This window comes from Onychomys torridus, chromosome 5 (genome assembly GCF_903995425.1).
Source record: "Onychomys torridus chromosome 5, mOncTor1.1, whole genome shotgun sequence".
NCBI lineage: Eukaryota > Metazoa > Chordata > Mammalia > Rodentia > Cricetidae > Onychomys > Onychomys torridus.
Genome location: NC_050447.1, coordinates 38,947,643 through 38,966,228, shown reverse-complemented (window position 1 = coordinate 38,966,228; position 18,586 = coordinate 38,947,643). Strand labels below are relative to the sequence as shown.

Genomic DNA, 18,586 nt, shown 5'->3' with positions numbered 1-18,586 from the left:
GCTGTCTGACATCCATATTCCATCAGTGTTTCTCTGGAAACCCATGCATTCCATCTGTGCCCCAGCAGAATTTCCAAAGTGGCAACCAACATCTGATAGAGTGCTGACTCTCGGGTCAGGGACTACACCAACTTCAGGAAAACAAAGTGTCGGCTTGCAAGGCTCTGCTTTGGAATGGGTGAATAACCTTGGTGGGCATTTGACAATGGTCTGCATGCCAGCCTTTGATTTGACTGTGGTAGATCTTCAGTGATTCCGGTGGGAGTATGTAGGCTTCAGCTAGGTCCCAAAACTATGGCTGCCTTCCTGCTCCATTGTGGCCTGCTTGTCTAGAGGCAGGCTTGTTCTCGGCAGGACTCAAGTCAGTCAGGGACATCCGTCACATGCTCTCCTCTCTGTCTGCCTTGCCTGTCTTGGCCCAAAGTCACATGGGCCAGCATGGTGGGCCCTGGAGCTGGCCTTATCCTCTCACACTGCCCTGGCATATCTCTGTAAGGCACAGCTTTCTTCCTGAAGGTGCATTCTCGGCTCCCTCCTCTATGATCCTGCCAGTGGCACCTGTCTGGTGAATAGTTACTTCCTGCTTATGTTTAATTCATGGCTGAGGGTTTGGGATGAGCTTCCCAAGAAAGGAAAGAACTCCCCTGGGGTCTTGCCCAGTTCCTGCCTGCTTTATGGGCCCACTGCCAAAGTCCCAGCCTCCTCCCTGTGAGTGGGGCTGGGGAACAGAAGCTGTCCATGGACTTTGCAAGACATTGTCCCTGCCAGGGTACAGCCATCAGTCGCTAATCCACGGCCCTGGAATGTCTGTAGGCCAATCAGCAGGGTCTTTGGGGGCTCCCTGAGGGTGCTAATAATCCTACAATGATTAGCAGGGGCCACAGGGTCAGTGCACACCGCTCTGCTTGCTGCTGTGGAACAGGCTGGCCAGACACTGAAGCCGGAGTAAGGAGGCGTTTAGAAGGGCTCCATGTCTCTTTTGAAGCCAGTGGACCACTGAGGGGAGGCTATTTGGACACAGTGATGACTCACTAGCCTCCTCCTTTTGTCTGGCAGCTTAGCCTGACTCCTTGAGACTGTGGGTAGCTTCACGAAGCCTTGGAGGCTAGTTGGACTGCTGAGAGAAGCCATGTCTGCAGCACCAGGCAGGCCAAAGACTCCGTCAGAGCCCTCCCTGGGGCTGGGAGGCCAGAGCCGATGGCCTGGTCTCTTGTTTGTGCTCCTGTCTCTCCCCGGTGTCACCTGGACAGAGGTGCAGACATCCCAGCTGCCAGAGCAGGCTCCAACTCTCCAAGGTAAGGAATGCCTGGGCAAAAACAGGAGTAGAGTACTGTTGTGAAGAAGGGGTCCCAAGGGGTTTCTAGGAGTCAGGTACCCGGGATTGATGTACTAGGATGGGGCATCTGTTATGACAATGAGGGGGGGCACGATGCAAGGATACTGGGGAGGAAGAAGGACGAAGCAGGTGGGTCTGGGGTTGGGGTTAAGGAAAGATACTGGTTAGAGCCTTCAGCTAAGACCCGAGAAGAAACAGTGGTAGGAAGGAGCCGCAGCTAGGGCTGCTTCTAGCCCTGGGCTGGGTCTCTCATTTCCCTCCTCACCCCCACCCACAAGCCAGTCACTCACAAGGTTGCTCCATACTTGGTCTATCCTCACCTAACTCTCCTGTCTCTCTCTTGGCCTCCCTCTCTCTCTGTACTGGGAGTTCTCTCCCACACACCTACCATTGTCCCTCCACATCTCAGGTCTGGGTCCCTGGGTGGGGTTGCACTCTCATCTGGCTGTGGAGATGTCCCAGGTGCTGCCAGCCATTGGCCTAACCTTCTCTCCTGGCCTCCAGGCCTGAGCAGGAAGGAGAGTTTCCTGATCCTCTCCCTGCACAACCGCCTGCGCAGCCAGGTCCGGCCTCCCGCAGCCAACATGCAGAGAATGGTGAGTATGCTAACTGCTCTGGATCAAGAGGGCCTGAGGCCCAAAGTGAGCCCAGGAGGCCTTGCCAGGGCCTCCCCTTTCACCAAGGGCACAAAGGTCTTGGTGGCCAGAAAGCTATGGAGCTTCTTCCTTCAGGGAAAGCCTTTAGTATGGAGGTCGGGGGCCCTCAGCAACTCACACTCAATAAAGGACAAACCTGCCTTTCCTGGCATCCTGTTGCCACGGAGATCACCAGATATGGAGGAGCCAGGCTTCCCTCCTCCAGGGAGAAGGAGCCACACAAAGGATTCCAGCAGAAATGGAGAGGTGAAGAACAGGGAGGGAGAAGCATCCCGCTGGGCTGTGGGGGCACTGGTATGTGACCAGGATTTAGCTAGTGAGTATTAGGGGCCTCTCTCAAGTTCCTCATTCGGTCACTTATTTGCAGTTTAGAACCTCCATGATTGAGTCTGCAGCGTTGGGGCTGATCATCCTGGGGGCTCAGACATACTGTCTTCATAGTCTGAGACCACTATAGACTCATCTCATGTTCCCAGAACAGGCCAGGGAACAAGGGTCGAATGGGTAAGGGAGGGCAAGGTTCCCCATGGTTGCCTTCCATAAAGTCCTCTGAGGCTGACAGCCACAGTGGGTGGCGACCTTGAGAGCTAAGGGGTCAGTTTCCCAGGAGGTGGGGGAGGGCCAGGAGGGAGTGGTCTGCTTCTCTCCAGCCCTGCTCCCAGTGGCTCTGTGGTCTCCTCATGCCTACTGTCCTGAGCAGCTAACATCTTCCAAGTAATACCTGGCAGTGAGTCCGTCTACACCCAGGACCCTTCAGGCCAGGAGTTAGGATCAACTGGCGGGTTGTTTGTTCCTTTCTCAGGGCCCTTTGGTCAAAGGCCTGGAAAAATCACATTTGGCCAGATGGGAGCAGCAGAGTTCTAACTGTGGCCAGGGCCAGCTCTCAAAGAAAAACACAAAGCCAGCCATCCTGCAAGTCTGGGCACTGTCCAGGCTCAGATTAGGAGATGGGGAACATGACAGTAGAAGCAATCCCCTACCCTGGTCTAGTGCTGTTCCCTAGGCAGGGCCGAAGGGTGTTTATGCAAAACTCGGGAGATGGAGGCACTATTTCCTGACGTCTTGGGCAGCTCCAGAGGTCCTGTCTGAACCTTTGTGGCTCCGTGCAGTAAGGAAAACAGCTCCAAGCATTAGGCAGGCAAGCTGGGCTCTTCGCTCAGTGTGACCTGGCCCCCCTCGGATGGAAGACAATGGAGATGACTCACTGCTCATTACTTCCGTCTTATGCAAAGACCAGTTGTAATGGGTCGTTTTGGTTGTGTCCACTTGAATAGAATCACCAGGGAAAGAATTTCACTGAGCAGTCGTCTAGATCAGGTTGGACTGTGGTGCATCTGTGGTGGACAGTCTTGATTATGTTAGCTGACGTGGGAAGACCCAGTTTAAAAGTGGGTGGCATCAGCCAAGCATAGTAGCATATGCCTTTAATCCCAACCCTTGGGAGGCAAAGGTAGGCGGATCTCTGTGAGTTTTAGGACAGCCAGTTCTACATAGAGAGTTACAAGACAGTTAGGGATACACAGAGAGATGCTGTCTGAAAAACACCAAGACAAAAGAAAGAAATGGGTGTCGCCCTTCCCTAGGTTTGGTCCTGGACCAGGGAAAGGAGGTAGTGATCTGAACACAGCTTGCATGCCTCTTCTCTCTCTCTCTCTCTCTGCTCTTGACTGGCTGTGACCAGCAGCTGCAAGTTCTTGCCTCCTAGACTTCTCTGCAGGGATGGATTGGAATTTGAGCCGGATAACTGTCCCCTCCCCATAGTTACTTTCGACACACAGCAACTGGAGGGGAAAAGCGAATATACCACCTGAGGATGTCTTTCTTTGTGCCACTCCCAGGACTGGAGCGAGAGCCTGGCCCGAATAGCTCAAGCCAGGGCAGCCCTCTGTGGCACTTCAGCCACCCCAAATGTGACATCTGCCCCACGGCACACCCCACAAGTGGGCTGGAATGTGCAGCTACTGCCCGAGGGCTCGGCAACCTTTGTCGAAGTGGTCAACCTCTGGTTTGCTGAAGGGCTGCAGTACAGACATGAGGACGCTGAGTGTGCCCACAATGCCACCTGCACCCACTACACACAGGTGAGTGAGTTGCTGATGAGGCTAGGGCATGGGCTCCTCAGTCACCTTAGAGAAGGCTAGACCTCATCCTTTAAAGCATACATTTTTATATTAGTGTTTTTATTGTTACTTAAGGCTGGGTTTTGTTGTTACTTGTTTGTTTTGTTTTCAATTATGATAAGGGGTTGTTTGTTTGTTTTGAAGCATGTTTTCTTAATTTATTTCCTTAAATTATATTTTATTCTTTCTCTTCTTTCTTTCATTCTTTAATTTTGAATATATGTGGTACTAGTGATCCAACCCAGGGCCTTGCACATGATAGGAAAACACTTTAGCACTTAACTATAACTCTAGCTTTAAAATTTTAAACTTGAAAATTATATTACATTAAAGCAAGACATGGTACATGCCTGCAATCCTAGTACTCAGGAGGTAGAAGCTGGAGGATCAGGAGTTCAGTGTCATCCTTGAGTACACAGAGAGTTTGAGGCTAACCTAAACAATATGAAATCTTTCTTAAAAAAAAAAAAGTATGGGTTAGTGGACTAAGGGAATTGTAGCTCAATGGTAGAGCACTTGCTCAGTATGTGCCAGGCTCTGGATTAAGAAAAGAACAGTCTATAAACTATAAGTATGATGGAACATGCCTTTAATTCCAACATCTGGGAGGCTGAGGCAGGTGGAACTCTGAGTTTGAGGCCAACCTGCTTACAGTAATTTCCTGGCCAATACTGCATGCTGCATAGTGAGATTTTTGTCTCACTATATACATACAACAATGGTTCTCAACCTTCCTGATGCTGCGATCCTTTAACACAGTTCCTCATTTTGTGGTGACCTCCCACCATAAAATTATTTCGTTGCAGCCAGGCAGTGGTGGCACACACCTTTAATCCCAACACTCAGGTGACAAAGACAGGCAGATCTCTGTGAGTTTGAGGCCAGCCTGGTCTACAAAGTGAGTTCCAGGACAGGTACCAAAAACTACACACAGAAACCCTGTCTTGAAGAACAAAAACAAAAAATTTTCATTGCTACTTCATAACTGTAATTTTGCCACTGTTATGAATTGTAATGTACATGTCGGATACGCTACTGCTGTAGAGAAGTGAAGGCTTGTGGCCGTTTTTGCAATCTTACACAAGGTCCTTGATATCAAAATCTTTCTTTTGTCATTCTTTCTGTCTTCTCATAATCTTCCCTCTGGTCAACACTTACTAACCTTCAAAACTTATTACCCCTTCCATTCCAAAAGCTTACCTCAGTTCTGATGGCTCTGCTCAGCATAGCTGCTGTTCCTCGGGCCCCAGGGAGGTAAGGCCAAAGCCTGCACAGGTATCACTGCCTGTGCTGCAACCCCCCAGACTGAAGTAAGGCTAGTCTGAAAGGGTTTCTCCACCATTGTGTTCTCTGCAGCTGGTGTGGGCCACTTCTAGCCAGCTGGGCTGTGGGAGGCATCTATGCTCTGTGGACCAGACAGCCATGGAAGCCTTCGTCTGTGCCTACTCCCCTGGGTAAGCCCCTCGCCATAGGCTGGGTGATAACTGGGGGTGGCAGTGGGGGTGGGTGGGGTGAAAGGACAGGGAGGCTGGGCTGTAGGGGTGGAATGGATAGATGGCTTCTTCTCAGGGTGGGGTATGCACCCAGCCACCCAAACTGTCTTTACCCCTTGGTCTGCATGAAAGAGAGGTGGATAAGAGGAAGAAGATGTAAAAGATTCTGGCCATGAAGAGCAGGACTTATCCTTGAAGGCTCCTTCCTGCTTTCATGGAAGGTGTCCAGGATTGATACAGAAGCCATCTTTTGTTTCCTTGCTGATCTTCCTGCTACATCCAGCCCCCTGAATCCCTAACTGGGCCAGGTGCTAAAGGGGCCCATGGGGAAGGCAGCCAGGACCCATTCCTTCCCCATCCAAGGCCCCTCCTCAACTCTGTCCAAAGCTCCTGTTCCTGCCCTGCCCAAGGGCAGGTTCTCCAGACCCTCTGATGCTTGCTTGCTCTCATAGTGGCAACTGGGATGTCAACGGGAAGACAATCGTCCCTTACAAGAAAGGCTCCTGGTGTTCACTCTGCACAGCCAGCGTCTCGGGCTGCTTCAAGGCCTGGGATCATTCAGGGGGCCTCTGTGGTGAGTATCTCATCCTAATTGCCTCCTCCTGGAACAGCGGGTACACGAGGACTTAGAGTTGGTAGGAACTAGCAGTCTGAGGAGCTGCCACAGAAGCCTTGGCCTCAGCAGGAAAGTGCCTGCCTGCTCAGCTGGAAAGAGGCCCCTTCTCAGAATTACCTGCTCTTCTCACCAGAGATCCCCAGAAACCCATGTCGCGTGAGCTGCCGAAATCACGGACATCTCAACATTAGCACTTGTCTCTGTCACTGTCCCCCTGGCTACACAGGGAGGTACTGCCAAGGTGAGGACTCGGTGCCTATTCAGGCTGCCCCTGAGGGGTAAGTGTGAGGGAGATGCACCTTGGTGGGCATACACTGGTCCTGTGGGGTGTACTGGAGCTCATGCAGTGGGACAGCTGGAGGACTGAGGTGGCCAGAGGGTGTTCTGAGGGCGTCTCAAGTGCATTAAAAGTATTGACTACTGGGTTTTCATACTTTGTACGTTCCTTCAATAAAAACTCACTGAGCCCCAACTGTGTGCCATATATATATGATTTTAAATGCTTAGGGCTGTACTTAGGGCTAGTACTTGGGAGACTGAGGCATCAGGACTGTCATGAGCTCCAGGCCAACCTAGGCTATAGAGTGAACTATAGATCAGCTAGGGCTACAGAGTAACGCTCTGACTTAAAAAAATGAAAATACAAAGAATCAGTTTGGGCCCACTAGACTATCTACTGAAACAAAGATAGAATTAGGAGACAAAAGGAGTCCCTCTAGTGCTGCTGCCCACTTTCCATGACTTCCATACCTCAGTCTGCTTCTCTCTACAATGAGAATCAAACCTAAGCAGCCGAGCCTGGCAGTGGCTGGAAGCCCCCGTGGGCTCCTCTAGGGGGCGTTCTTGCTATCGTTGGTCTGTTAGGTAACTTGAGGTCCCGGTGGTCAGAGGCTGAGCACTCGGCCCTTCTGCTCTGTCCTGGCAGTGCGGTGCAGTGTGCAGTGTGTGCATGGCCGGTTCCGGGAAGAAGAATGTTCGTGTATCTGTGATGTCGGCTATGGGGGAGCCCAGTGTGCCAGTGAGTTCCAACTCGAGGTTGCTTTCAGAACCCTCTTCAGTGGGAGGCTGAATCTGATTTTACCAGCTCGTAAGAGTCCCTGTACCAAGCTATTAACTACTCCTTGCTTGGGAAAAACATGCTAACATCCTCAAATTGGCCACAGTGGGTTATTTATACCAATGGAATTGGCAAATGCTACAAGATATGGAGAGTGTGTGTGTGTGTGTGTGTGTGTGTGTGTGTGTGTGTGTGTATGTGTGTGTGTGTGTGTTTGGGGGGGCATTTCAAGACAAGGTTTCCTCTGTATATCTCTGGCTATCCTGGAACTCGCTCTGTAGACCAAGCTACTAGCCTCATTCAGAGATCCATCTGCCTCTGCTTCCTGAATACTGTAACTAAAGGCATGTGCTACTACTACTCGACTTATGGATTTGTTTTTATGACATTTTATTTGTGTGTGTGTGTGTGTGTGTGTGTGTGTGTGTGTGTATGCCACAGAGCAGGTGTGGATGTCAGATTCTCTCCTTCCACCATGTGGGTCTTGGGGATTGAACGAAAAACATCAAGCTGGGTAGCAAGTGTTTTGCCCACTGAGCCATCTTGCCAGCCCTGGATTCCCCAGCCCCATCTCTCTCTTGAGAGATCTCACACTTGCAAATTTTCTAGCACACTACTGACTTCTATCTACTTCCAGTTTGGAGAGTTAGCTGGAAGTTGGGGTACCTTGAACTTAGCTCAGCCTGTTGGGAGAGGGTAAAGATTCTGCAGTCAGCACACAAACTCAGGCTTTCCTGTTCCCTCCTGCCAGCCAAGGTGCGCTTTCCTTTTCACACCTGTGACCTGAGGATCGATGGAGACTGCTTCATGGTGTCTTCTGAGGCAGACACCTATTATGGAGCCAAGATGAAATGTCAGGTGAGGGCTGACCCTTACCTTCCCAGGGTCTCAAACGGGGCCATAATGGGGTGGCTTTGGACCACGAGATGGTTCCTTCAACTTCTCCTGGCCTCGCTCTCTTCAGTAGTAGAAAGCAGGAGTCATAGATTCAAGGCTTGTAAAAGCCAAGAGCCCACTTAACACCAAGGAACAAGGCTCCGTCCCACTCCTACAGAGGGAGCTGTCTTGACTCAGCTCCAGCTGGTGGTGGACACGTTGGGATGCCGAGTCAGGATAGCCAGAACACAGGGTTTCTAAAGCCTGGTTTTCCTTAGTATTTCTTGAGTTGCTAATATTGACAATTGGTCCAAATGTATTAAAGACACCATGTGACTGAGACAAAACTCTTGTGAGAGAAGGACCATGCTTGGGCCTATGAACTGCCAACGGGGCTCATGTGCATACACAGAGGGGAGTCTGACAGGGGAGAGGAAGAGGATTTCTACTCTCAGAGGCAGGCGGTTGTTGAGGGTAGAGGTAAAGACAGTCCAGCCAGCACACACATTTGGGATCTTGGCCATGGTGGGGCAGCAGAATAGGCAGGAAGTTCTGGGCTTGGACTCTGCAGTCTGCCCCATCTGACCCCGAGTGGGGTTACAGGGAAAAGGTGGGGTACTAGCCCAGATCGAGAGCCAGAAAGTGCAAGACATCCTTGCCTTCTTCCTGGGCCGTCTGGAGACCACTAACGAGGTGACTGACAGTGACTTTGAGACCAGGAATTTCTGGATCGGTGAGTGCTTGGCAGCTAAAGGATGTGGTAACTGGGAGAGACTTGAAGTTCCAGGAAACGTGGACTGTGGCAGCCCACATCACCCATTAGCAGATGGCAAGGGTATGGAAAGGGTTTGGAGCACGGTATGGGTTAGTCAGGATGGTCACCTTCCCTGGGAAGAGGGCTGCAGGGTGGGAAGAGTTCTGGAAAGAATGGTTTAACATCTGGGAGCTTGAAAGGTACTAGGCCTCAGGCTTCTGGACTCTCAGATGGGGGGCAACCTTGGCTACCCTGGCCCAGGACTCACCTACAAGGCGGCTAAGGACTCCTTCCGCTGGACTACTGGAGAACACCAGTCCTTCACGAGTTTTGCCTTTGGGCAGCCTGACAACCAGGGGTGAGTCTGGGATGCTGACCCTCCACTGGGCCCACTTCCCACGTGGGCCTGTCTGGTTGAGCTTCAGATGCCACTGAAGACCCTTCACCCAGCCTATAAGGGTCTGGACCTTACCTGGTTTTAGGTGCCAGGGAAGCCTGGACCTAGCTGGTGCAGACACAGGGCTGAGGTTAAGGGAGGCCCAGGAGGCACATTACATAGAGGAGGGACTCAAGAAGTTTCCATCCATGTATCATTGCCATTTGCATGTGCTCTTTGTAACCCACTCCCTTACCTGCCCACTGCCTGCATCAGAACATCATTTCTGGTATCCACCCATCTCCATCCCTCATGCATACCTCCACCAGTCATCCTGTACAGAGAATATTCTGGCTATGTGGCCTCTCCCTGGCCTTCAAAGCCCAAGAGTGCCATAACAGGGATGGAGGTGGTGAGTCTATAAGGTCCACCACAGGCTCCAAATATCTCTCCCAGCACACCCTCATTGCAGTCAGGCCTGACTGGACTTCCGGCATCTATTCTCTCAGTGACAGAAGGATGTGGGGCCTGTCTACAGCTAAGTGCTGGACTGGGCTGGGTGAGGAGTTATACAGACTCCCAGTTTCCCTGTGAAGAGCTGTTGTGTATGAGGAACAGAATGGCCCTGGCTCCCAGCAGCCCCGTTTGCACATGAAGCAGGCCCTAGGCTTCTGAGATGCAGGTGGCTTAAAGGGGCGGAGGGTTGAAGATTCTTCTAGATTCTCAGTTTCATTCCCCTGCCTAAGCACTCTTTATCCTGACCCCACAGGTTTGGGAACTGTGTGGAAATGCAGGCATCTGCTGCCTTCAACTGGAATGACCAACGCTGTAAAACTCGAAACCGTTATATCTGTCAGTTTGGTGAGACCATGCTCTCAGTCTCCCTCCTCCTCTGATACCTGTCCCCTGATGTGCTAACAGTCTGCTCTATGTTGCTTGGAAATCCAACTCATAGGTACAGAGTGTGTCTGGGTGCTCAGAGTCAGAGAGAGTTCCCTGCTGGGGCCGAGAGGATGGTGGTGGCCCAGCATTGTGTAGCATGTCCATGCAGAGAAACAGGAATGGACTCCAGGGTTCCTCTCCTCCTATCATGAAAGCTGTCGTGTGGGGATTGTCAGATCCCTTACTGTGCCCTGATTGCCCACAGCCCAAAAAGCCATGGGGGAGGGGCAGAAGTGAAACCTGGACCAACATCAGCTCCCAGCACCCACCTATTAGAATTTGGAGTTTCCAGCCGGGCAGTGGTGGCGCACGCCTTTAATCCCAGCACTTGGGAGGCAAAGGCAGGCGGATCTCTGTGAGTTCGAGGCCGGCCTGGGCTACAAAGCGAGTTCCAGGAAAGGTGCAAAGCTACGCAGAGAAAGCCTGTCTCGAAAAAACAAAAAAACAAATAACATTTGCAAATCTACAAAGAATCAATAAAAAGAATTTTTTTTTTTAAAAAAAAAAAGAGAAACAAAAAACAAAACAACAACAAAAAAGAATTTGGAGTTCCGTGAGAGAACACGTGGCTACCTCTAGATGAGTACAGCGGAGACCCCCTCACAGGAGGCCTCACTCTGTTATGTTTCCTTTCCAGCTCAGAAGCACATTTCCCTGTGGGAGCCAGGGCCCTGAGCCTGGCCAGGCAGCAGCTCTCCTGCCAGCCTCTGAGTACACAAGTCAGTTTGCCTGACTGCTCATCTGTGGGAAACACGGGCCTGGCTGGGACTGAATGTCCAACACTGAATGAGGTCTCAGAACTTGCACAATGCTGGACATTGGGTAAGGGAAGCATTGAAGCCGTGAGAAATGAATTGGGGTCCTGAAGGAGCCTAGCATGGGAAGAGAAGAGCCAGGGACCATCAGCCTGCTTTTGAGTTGGAAAGATGGGCATCCATGGACCCCCGAAGCCAAAGCCAAAGCCAAAGCCAGTGGCCAAAAGCTGTTCTGCTCCATCTAGACCAAACTTCCTTGGACAGCTGGAGTTTTCCAGACCAGAGGCTTCACAAAGAAATAAATGATGTTATGAATCAGCAGGCTTTGCAACTGATCCATTTTCTTTTTCCCTCTGTGTGTATTTTGTTCTGTTTTTGCATTGTTGTTGCAGTGACGGTTTTGTTTGTATTGTGCTGACAAATTTCAAGCTGACATCAAATTCACTATGTAGCCCAGGCTGGCCTCCAGCTCATGACAAGCCTCCTTACTTAGCTTCTGGGGTACTGGGACTCCAGGCATGTGCCGTTGTGCCCTGGCATCTGCTGGCCTTGAAGGGGAATTCAGATGGTGGAGAAGATATTCCTGGGAAGACTGGAAGCGACTGGTGCTTTGCCATCAGTCTCCTATTGGTCCTCTGTCCCTTTCAGCTCATCCTTATGATCTAAGCCACACCCTGGGCGGTTTTCAACTCCCTGGAATCTTAAGGACCGATTCTTCCACTCAAGGACCTCCTCCTCCTCCTCCTCTCCCTCCTCCTTCTTCTCATTTCTTTTTCCCTAGCAGCCCTCAGCATTGTGCCTCAAGCAGCAGGGGGAAAAAAGAAAGAAAGAAAAAAAAAACAAAAACACCAAAAAACCAAAAACTGAAAATGTGGGAAATGGTGTGTGTTGTACCTACCTGTGGGGTACTATCACACATCACCTTGTCATCACATGTCATCTTATTACAGTTGAAGAACACAGCTGAGAAACAAACCTAGTCAGTTTGGCTATCATCTAATGCTTCTATTTTCTTTCACTGATTTAATCTGATGAAGCCAGGAAGGCACACAGGAAGAACTGATGTTTCCTCACTCTTGGTGTAGACACTTGAGGGACCTACCTTACGCCTATATATATGGAATTTCATCTGGGGACTTTATTTTTCCCGAGTGTGGCAAAGTTTTCTAGGCCAGGGCGTCTGTTTTCTCCAGGCTATAAAAGTTCATTTGTCGCCATGTCTGCCAGAACCAGGCCTGAATGAAGCATTGCCCACTGTTTCCGATGCCTGCGTGGAGGCAGAAGGGCCCTGCTTTCTTGTCTTGGCTCTCCAGCCTGTAGTTAGAGTCCTTCTGAGGAGAGAAGGATGTGAAGCAACCTTAAGCTGTTCAGGATTCAGGTACCAAGACAACAGCCAGGTGTGAATGACGTCTGCGCGCAGTGCACCTGCTGGCCATGAAGCCACAACCTTGGCCTTACCTCCTCCGTGTGAGATAGTCCCGCCCACCTCCCGGTAATCCAGTCCCTCCCACTGCGCCTCAAATTTGTCACCCCGCCCAAGCTCTTCCGCAGTGCAGGGTATGGTATGTTGCAGGGTGGGTCCTCCGTGGGCAGGCGTGTTGGAGATGATAACGTGCCCACAGAGACGGGAGGAAGAGGAACCTTGGATGCCAGACCCTCCCACCTCAAGCCCTGTGCTCAGTGTACTGGACTTCGAGAGGTGGCAGATGTCCAGTGGAGGTGTAGACGCTGCTAAGGTCTCATCAGGGGTAGAGACATATATCCCACATAGTCACCAATCCTAGGGAAAAATACAGGTTATTCAATAAGCATGCACTGGCTAATAAATCAGAAAGATTTTTTTGCTTCATAGTGGATTTTCATAGTAAATTCTGGAAAACTTACAGGGCCTTGCTTACCATATGCCTACCTCTGTGGAATTTCATCTGGGGGCTTTTGTTTTTCCATGATGTAGCAAGCTCTTCTAGGCCAGGGTGTCTGTTTTCCCCAGACTATAAAAAAAAGCGCATTAAGCTGCCAGGGTGGTGTCGGCTCACTCCTGTAATCCCAGCACTCAGAAAACTGAGGCTGGAGGAATTAAATTATCTCAAGGCCAACCTGGGCAGCATAATAAATTCAAGGCCTATGTGGGCTATGGTGCAAGACTGTCTTTACAAAAATAATAAATTAGGGCAGCAAAATAACTCAGCAGATGAAGATACTTGCTGTCAAGTGTGGTTACCAGAGTTCAGTACCTGGGCCTCGCGTGGTGGAAGGAGAGAACCAGCTCCCACAAGCCGTCCTATGACAACACACATACATTACTTATTTTATGTGCATTGGTGGTTTGCCTGCGTTTATGTATGTATGAGGCTGTCCAGTCCCTTTGAGCTGGGTTACAACAGCTGTGAGCTGCCATGTGGGTTCTGGGAATTGAACCCTGGGTCTGTTGGAAGAGCAGCCAGTGCTCTAACCACTGAACTATCTTGCTAGCCTGGCACACATACATTAAATAAATATAAATAACCACAATGCTTTCTTTCTGCATTGGGTGAACTGATACGCAATAGGAACTGGGTCTGGTTCTTTGAAAAGTTCTGTTTGTAACCTGGGTTTGGTGTCATATATCTGTGATCTCCTCAGTGTTGAGGAGTTGAAGGCAAGATTTTGCGTTCTGGGCCAGCCTTCACTACATAGTGAAGAAGTCAGGGAGGCTGTGTTTTGCTTCTCCAGGGAAAAAGAGGAAACAACACCTGGTAAGTATGGCCCAAACTCAGAGTGACCAGTTCATGTCCAAGGGCAGAAAAAGGATGTAGAACAAACCAACTGAGCTTCTCAGGAGAAAGATTTGTTCTCCTCAGAAGCAAACAGATAACTCCCTAAGACACTTTCTGGCACTGGGTGGTGGTGGTGGTGGTGGTAGTGGTGGAGGTGGTATCAGTACATACCAGCGCATGCTTTTAATTGTGTCTATGCAGTACTCATATGTTACATACATTACAAAAGGTCTCAAAAACCTTAAAGGGGCTGGGCAGTGGTGGTCCACATCTTTAATCCCAGCATTTGGGAAGCAGAGGCAGGCAAATCTCTAAATTCAAAGCCAACCTGGTCTACAAAGTGAGTTCCAGGATGACCCAGGGCTACATAGAGAAACCTTGTCTTGAAAAACAAAAACAAACAAAAAACCCTTAAAGGGTAAATATAAAAGTTAACATAAATGTCTTAATTCTTTTTCAGTACTGGGGATCAAACCCAGGTTCTCACACATGACAGACAAGCACTGTACCACTGAGCTATGTTCCCAACCCACTTAAGTAATGTTTTCACTTTGCACCTGCCACAAGGCCCTGCAAAGCCTTGCATTTGTTTGGTTCTTTGTTCTAAGGGACCACAAGATTAGCTGTCTCATCAAGGCAAGCCATGCACTGCTGGAGTCCTTTCCCTTAATACTAGCTGGATTTTCTCGATCCTCTAGCTGCTTACCAGCCTTAGATCGCCCACTGTTTTTCTACCAGGCTTCTTATCCCGAGTATTCTTGGTCCTGTGTTTGTATGAATCTTGGTTGTAAGCTACAGAAACTAATTCTGGCAACTCTAAGCAGAAATGAGTTTGTGGAAGACATTTGTTAGCCCCCCGGGCATCAGAAGAGTAAGAGAATCAGACCTGGAAGATATTACTTGGCAGAGAAGGCTTCATGAAGACCCCATTGCCTCTGCATAGTAGCTACAATTGACACCACGCAAGTGGGACAGAGATGCCACCAATTTTTAAAGCTGGGCTTATGGGTCTGATTGGAAGTCTTAAGTCATGTGACCAGGACTTGATTTTAAGGAAGGCTGGGAAAGGAAGGTTCTTAGAAAGAGGCATTTTCAGCTTCTTTCAGGAACATAGGATCTGTCTGACTTTGGTTCCACATAGTGAGAAACTGATTCCTGTAAGTTGTTCTCTGACTGCCACACACATTTAGTGGCACAAGTGTGAAGACACACAGACCTTAAAAGGTCTTATTAATTAAAAACAAAACAAAACAAAAAACAAACAAACAAAAAAAAAACAGAGCCAGATATTGGGGTGAAAGCTGAAAGATCAGAGAAACAGAACAAGCCACAGCCAACCTCACCTCTTCAACTCCTCAGCTGATCCTGTTTCCAGGAATCCTCAGACTGAAAGCCTCTGAATCCTTACCCGGGAAGGTCTCAGTAGAACTGCTGCTTAGTTCCTGTCTTCTTATGCCTTACATACCATTCTCCACCCAGCCACGACACTTCCTGGGATTAAAGGCGTGTGTGCTTCCCAAGCAAAGGCATGAGATCAAGTGCTGGGATTAAATGCGTGTGCCACCACTGCCTGACTCTGTTCCCAATGTGGCCTTGAACTCACAGAGATCCAGACTGATCTCTGCCTCCCGAGTGATAGGATTAAGGGGGGTGTGTCCCACAACTGTCTGGCCTCTATGTCTAATCTAGTGGCAGGTCTGTCCTCTGATCCCCAGTTAAGTTTATTAGGGTACACAATGTATCACCACATTCCCCCTTTTTTGTCTAAAATAATAAAAGAAGGTTATAACTAACATAAAAACTATATACAATAAGTAAATAAGTATATACACTATATATAATCAAGAGTTACATTAACAATGTCTAGTCCATTAAAATTTGATAGATTCAGATAAAAAAAACTCCCTTATTTATTCTATTTTGATGAGTTCATAATATTGTACCTAATTCACTTTTTATCCTAACTTGTATTACCAACCAAAAACTATCTTTTGATGTCTTTCAAACTTATATACTTTACATGTCTTTAGTGAGTTTCTGTTTTGAATTTGTTAACAAGGAAAACTAACTACAACTGTAACTATCTAATCTTCAATTAGAAATAATGGAAATATTACTGAGCAAGGAGGACGTGCAAACAAGTGACCTCCAAAAAATTTGAGAAATGAAAGAAACAGCTGGCTTCCTGGACAGTCACCCAAGGTTCCTCTGCAACATCGGGGCATCCATCTTTGGCCTACATGCCTAGCATATCTGACGGACTCATCTGTGAAGCAGGATTTTCTAAAGAGCCTTCCTACCTTGTCTTGGCAAGGATCAGCAGTCCTTTCTTTTGTGTCCTGCTTATCCATTTTGGATAGCATACTGTCAGTAGTTGAGACAAGGGCACTTTCTTGCTCACTGGCTAACTTTTGCCACAATGAAAGTTTCTTTGATGCCCATCATCTCTGAAGTAGATTGGTGCTGCCAGGAGCAGACATGTCTCATTGTCATAAAAAAAAAAAAAATCTATGTTATTAAAGTATTTTAAATGCCATAGTCTGTAGATCTCTGAAGTGTTTGAAGTTGACCTGCATATCTCTGTTTGATCTTGAAAACATAACTAACATAACTACAAGTTTGATTGTAATGACTACTAACTTTCATTTCTTTATATCCTAATTAGTTGGTAATAATAACTTTCAAGGACTAGCAATTTGCATTACATTGTTAGATGAACTATATAAGTACAATACCTTGAACAAGATTAAAAATATATGTACAGTATTTTCTAACAAAATCAATCTCAAATTTGTATTAATAGATATAATTTGTATACAATATAAAAAAATCCAATCCAAAGTAAAAAATTTAAAACTAGTTGTTGCTTTTAAAAGTAGATTCAATAGCTGGGCAGCAGTGGTGCATGCCTTTAATCTCAGCACTCAGGAGGCAGAGCCAGGCAAATCTCTGTGAGTTCGGGGCCAGCCTGGTCTACAGAGTGAGATCCAGGACAGGCCCCAAAACTACACAGAGAAACCCTGTCTCAAAAAATTAAAAAAAAAAAAAAAGTAGATTCAATAATCTACCTTTTTAATCTTCATATCTATATCATTCCCTTTTTTCTTTTCAGAGTAGATTCAATAATCTACCTTTTATCTATATCCTCTTTTTTCTTTCTTTTTTTTTTTTTCCAAAATAAGAACCCTGAATCTATTCTCCTTTGTAATCAAACACCCTAAACAATGACAATTATCCATAACCCATTGAACAACCAAAAAACCATCCACCCTCTTGGGAATGTGGGCATTGTGTTCTTAAAATTACTTCCTGCTGATTGGGGGAAGAGGCATCTTTAGGGAATCCTGAAAAGAAAATTTGGGGTTAATTGTCAAGTCCTGGGGGAAGTAGCTGTATCATTTGTTGCCCAGTCTCTGCTTAATGGGAAAGTGTGGGGCTTGTCTCAAGTCCTTGCTCGAGTTGTCTGTGAATCTGGATCATCTCAGTTAGCCATCTCGAAATTGTCCTGAGCAGTTTGTAGTCCAAAGCCGATCTTTGGGTGGTGTCTGTCAGCTTAGTGGTATTATCATCGTCCTGATGGAATCGTCATTGTGGGGCCCCATCATTTTTTTGGAGACTTCAAAGTTGCTGTTAGGGGTGGTCATGGTTCCCTGCAGAAAACTGACAGAAACTCAAACCCGATCCTGAGGAGCTGGCAAGGTGAGGTTGGGTGTGGCTTGTTCTGTTTCTCTGATCTTTCAGCTTTCACCCCAATATCTGTCTCTGGGTATTTTTTTAATTAATAAGACTGTTTAGTAATTTGTGTTACATGAAGATGTACATAGACACACACATATACAAATAAATACATAAATGTAATTTTTAAAAACTAAAAATGGAAAGAATTTCAAAATAACAAAGCTTGAAGTTCTCCTAATGGGATACCTGTGTGACCTCACTAGTTAAATTATCACAAAGCCTGCCCCTGCACTTGAGAATATGGGATAGGGTCTCACCTGTTTTGCTATCATTCCACACCAATGGATCAAAGGAGTCCCAATTCAGAGGACCCCAATTCAGAGGACCCCCAATTCAGACCTTGGTTGCTTACTCTACTATCAATGTGAACTTAAACATTGCTGCAGAGACCCAGTCCTCTGCTGGACAGTGCCTCTCAGGTCACAAGAGAACTGAGACCACACACACCCTCCAGACCCCATCTGTCCAGATGATGAGAGGGAATCCAGGGTACTTAGCACCCTCCTCCCAAGCTTGTCCCAATTCTTTACTGTAGTTCCTTAGTCCATTGAGCTCAGCCAGGCCCACAGGTTCCCAGGGAGCCGTCTTCCCACTGTTTCCAGGCAGAGAGGTGGTCCTTCTGTCAGCTGTACCAGGGGGCAGTGTAACCTATCTTTCCTCAACCCTGGCATATCCACCAGGAGCAGGTTGCAGAACTCAGAGCTCCTTTGTTTTTTTCTTCTTTAAAACCCCTCCAGCTGATGCTTAACAGGTATGTTTAATTGGCAACACAAAAAATGTCTCATAACTCTTCTTTTACAAGTGTGTGTTGGGGGGGGGGTAGGAAGATGGCACTGCAGGGGTTCCTATAAGAATCCTGGCAGGCAGGAAAATGAACCACAAAGAGATCAGAAGGAGCCAGGTGGTGGTGGCGGCAGTGGCAGCACACACCTTTAACCTGACCACTCAGGAGGCAGAGGCAGGCAGATCTCTGAGTTCGAGACCAGCCTGGTCTACAGAGTGAGTTCCAGGACAGCCAGGGCTACACAGAGAAACCCTGTCTCAAAAAACCAATACCCCAAAAAAGAGGGGGACAGAAACTTGGGTCAGTCCCACTTAGTCAGGCTGGATC

General features: G+C 48.1%; 1 protein-coding gene across 1 annotated transcript; it reads left to right on the top strand.

Moving 5' to 3' along the window:
* Nucleotides 1-707: 707 nt before the first annotated feature.
* LOC118584150 (C-type lectin domain family 18 member A-like) lies at nt 708-11,299 on the top strand. Its single transcript, XM_036188174.1, has 13 exons — nt 708-945; nt 1,057-1,295; nt 1,841-1,932; nt 3,831-4,073; nt 5,469-5,566; nt 6,058-6,179; nt 6,355-6,462; nt 7,147-7,239; nt 8,030-8,136; nt 8,758-8,887; nt 9,170-9,266; nt 10,054-10,145; nt 10,864-11,299. Exons 2-13 carry the CDS (start codon nt 1,130-1,132, stop codon nt 10,899-10,901), a joined length of 1,386 nt encoding a protein of 461 aa, XP_036044067.1. The 5' UTR covers nt 708-945; nt 1,057-1,129; the 3' UTR covers nt 10,902-11,299.
* The last annotated feature ends 7,287 nt before the right edge of the window (nt 11,300-18,586 follow it).

Bases quoted from the DNA above. Each gene is read 5' to 3' on its own strand.
- LOC118584150 (XM_036188174.1), top strand. From the start codon at position 1,130: ATGTCTGCAGCACCAGGCAGGCCAAAGACTCCGTCAGAGCCCTCCCTG. The intron at 6,463-7,146 runs GTGAGGACTCGG...CTGTCCTGGCAG, and splicing joins CACAGGGAGGTACTGCCAAG to TGCGGTGCAGTGTGCAGTGT. The intron at 8,888-9,169 runs GTGAGTGCTTGG...ACCCTGGCCCAG, and splicing joins GACCAGGAATTTCTGGATCG to GACTCACCTACAAGGCGGCT.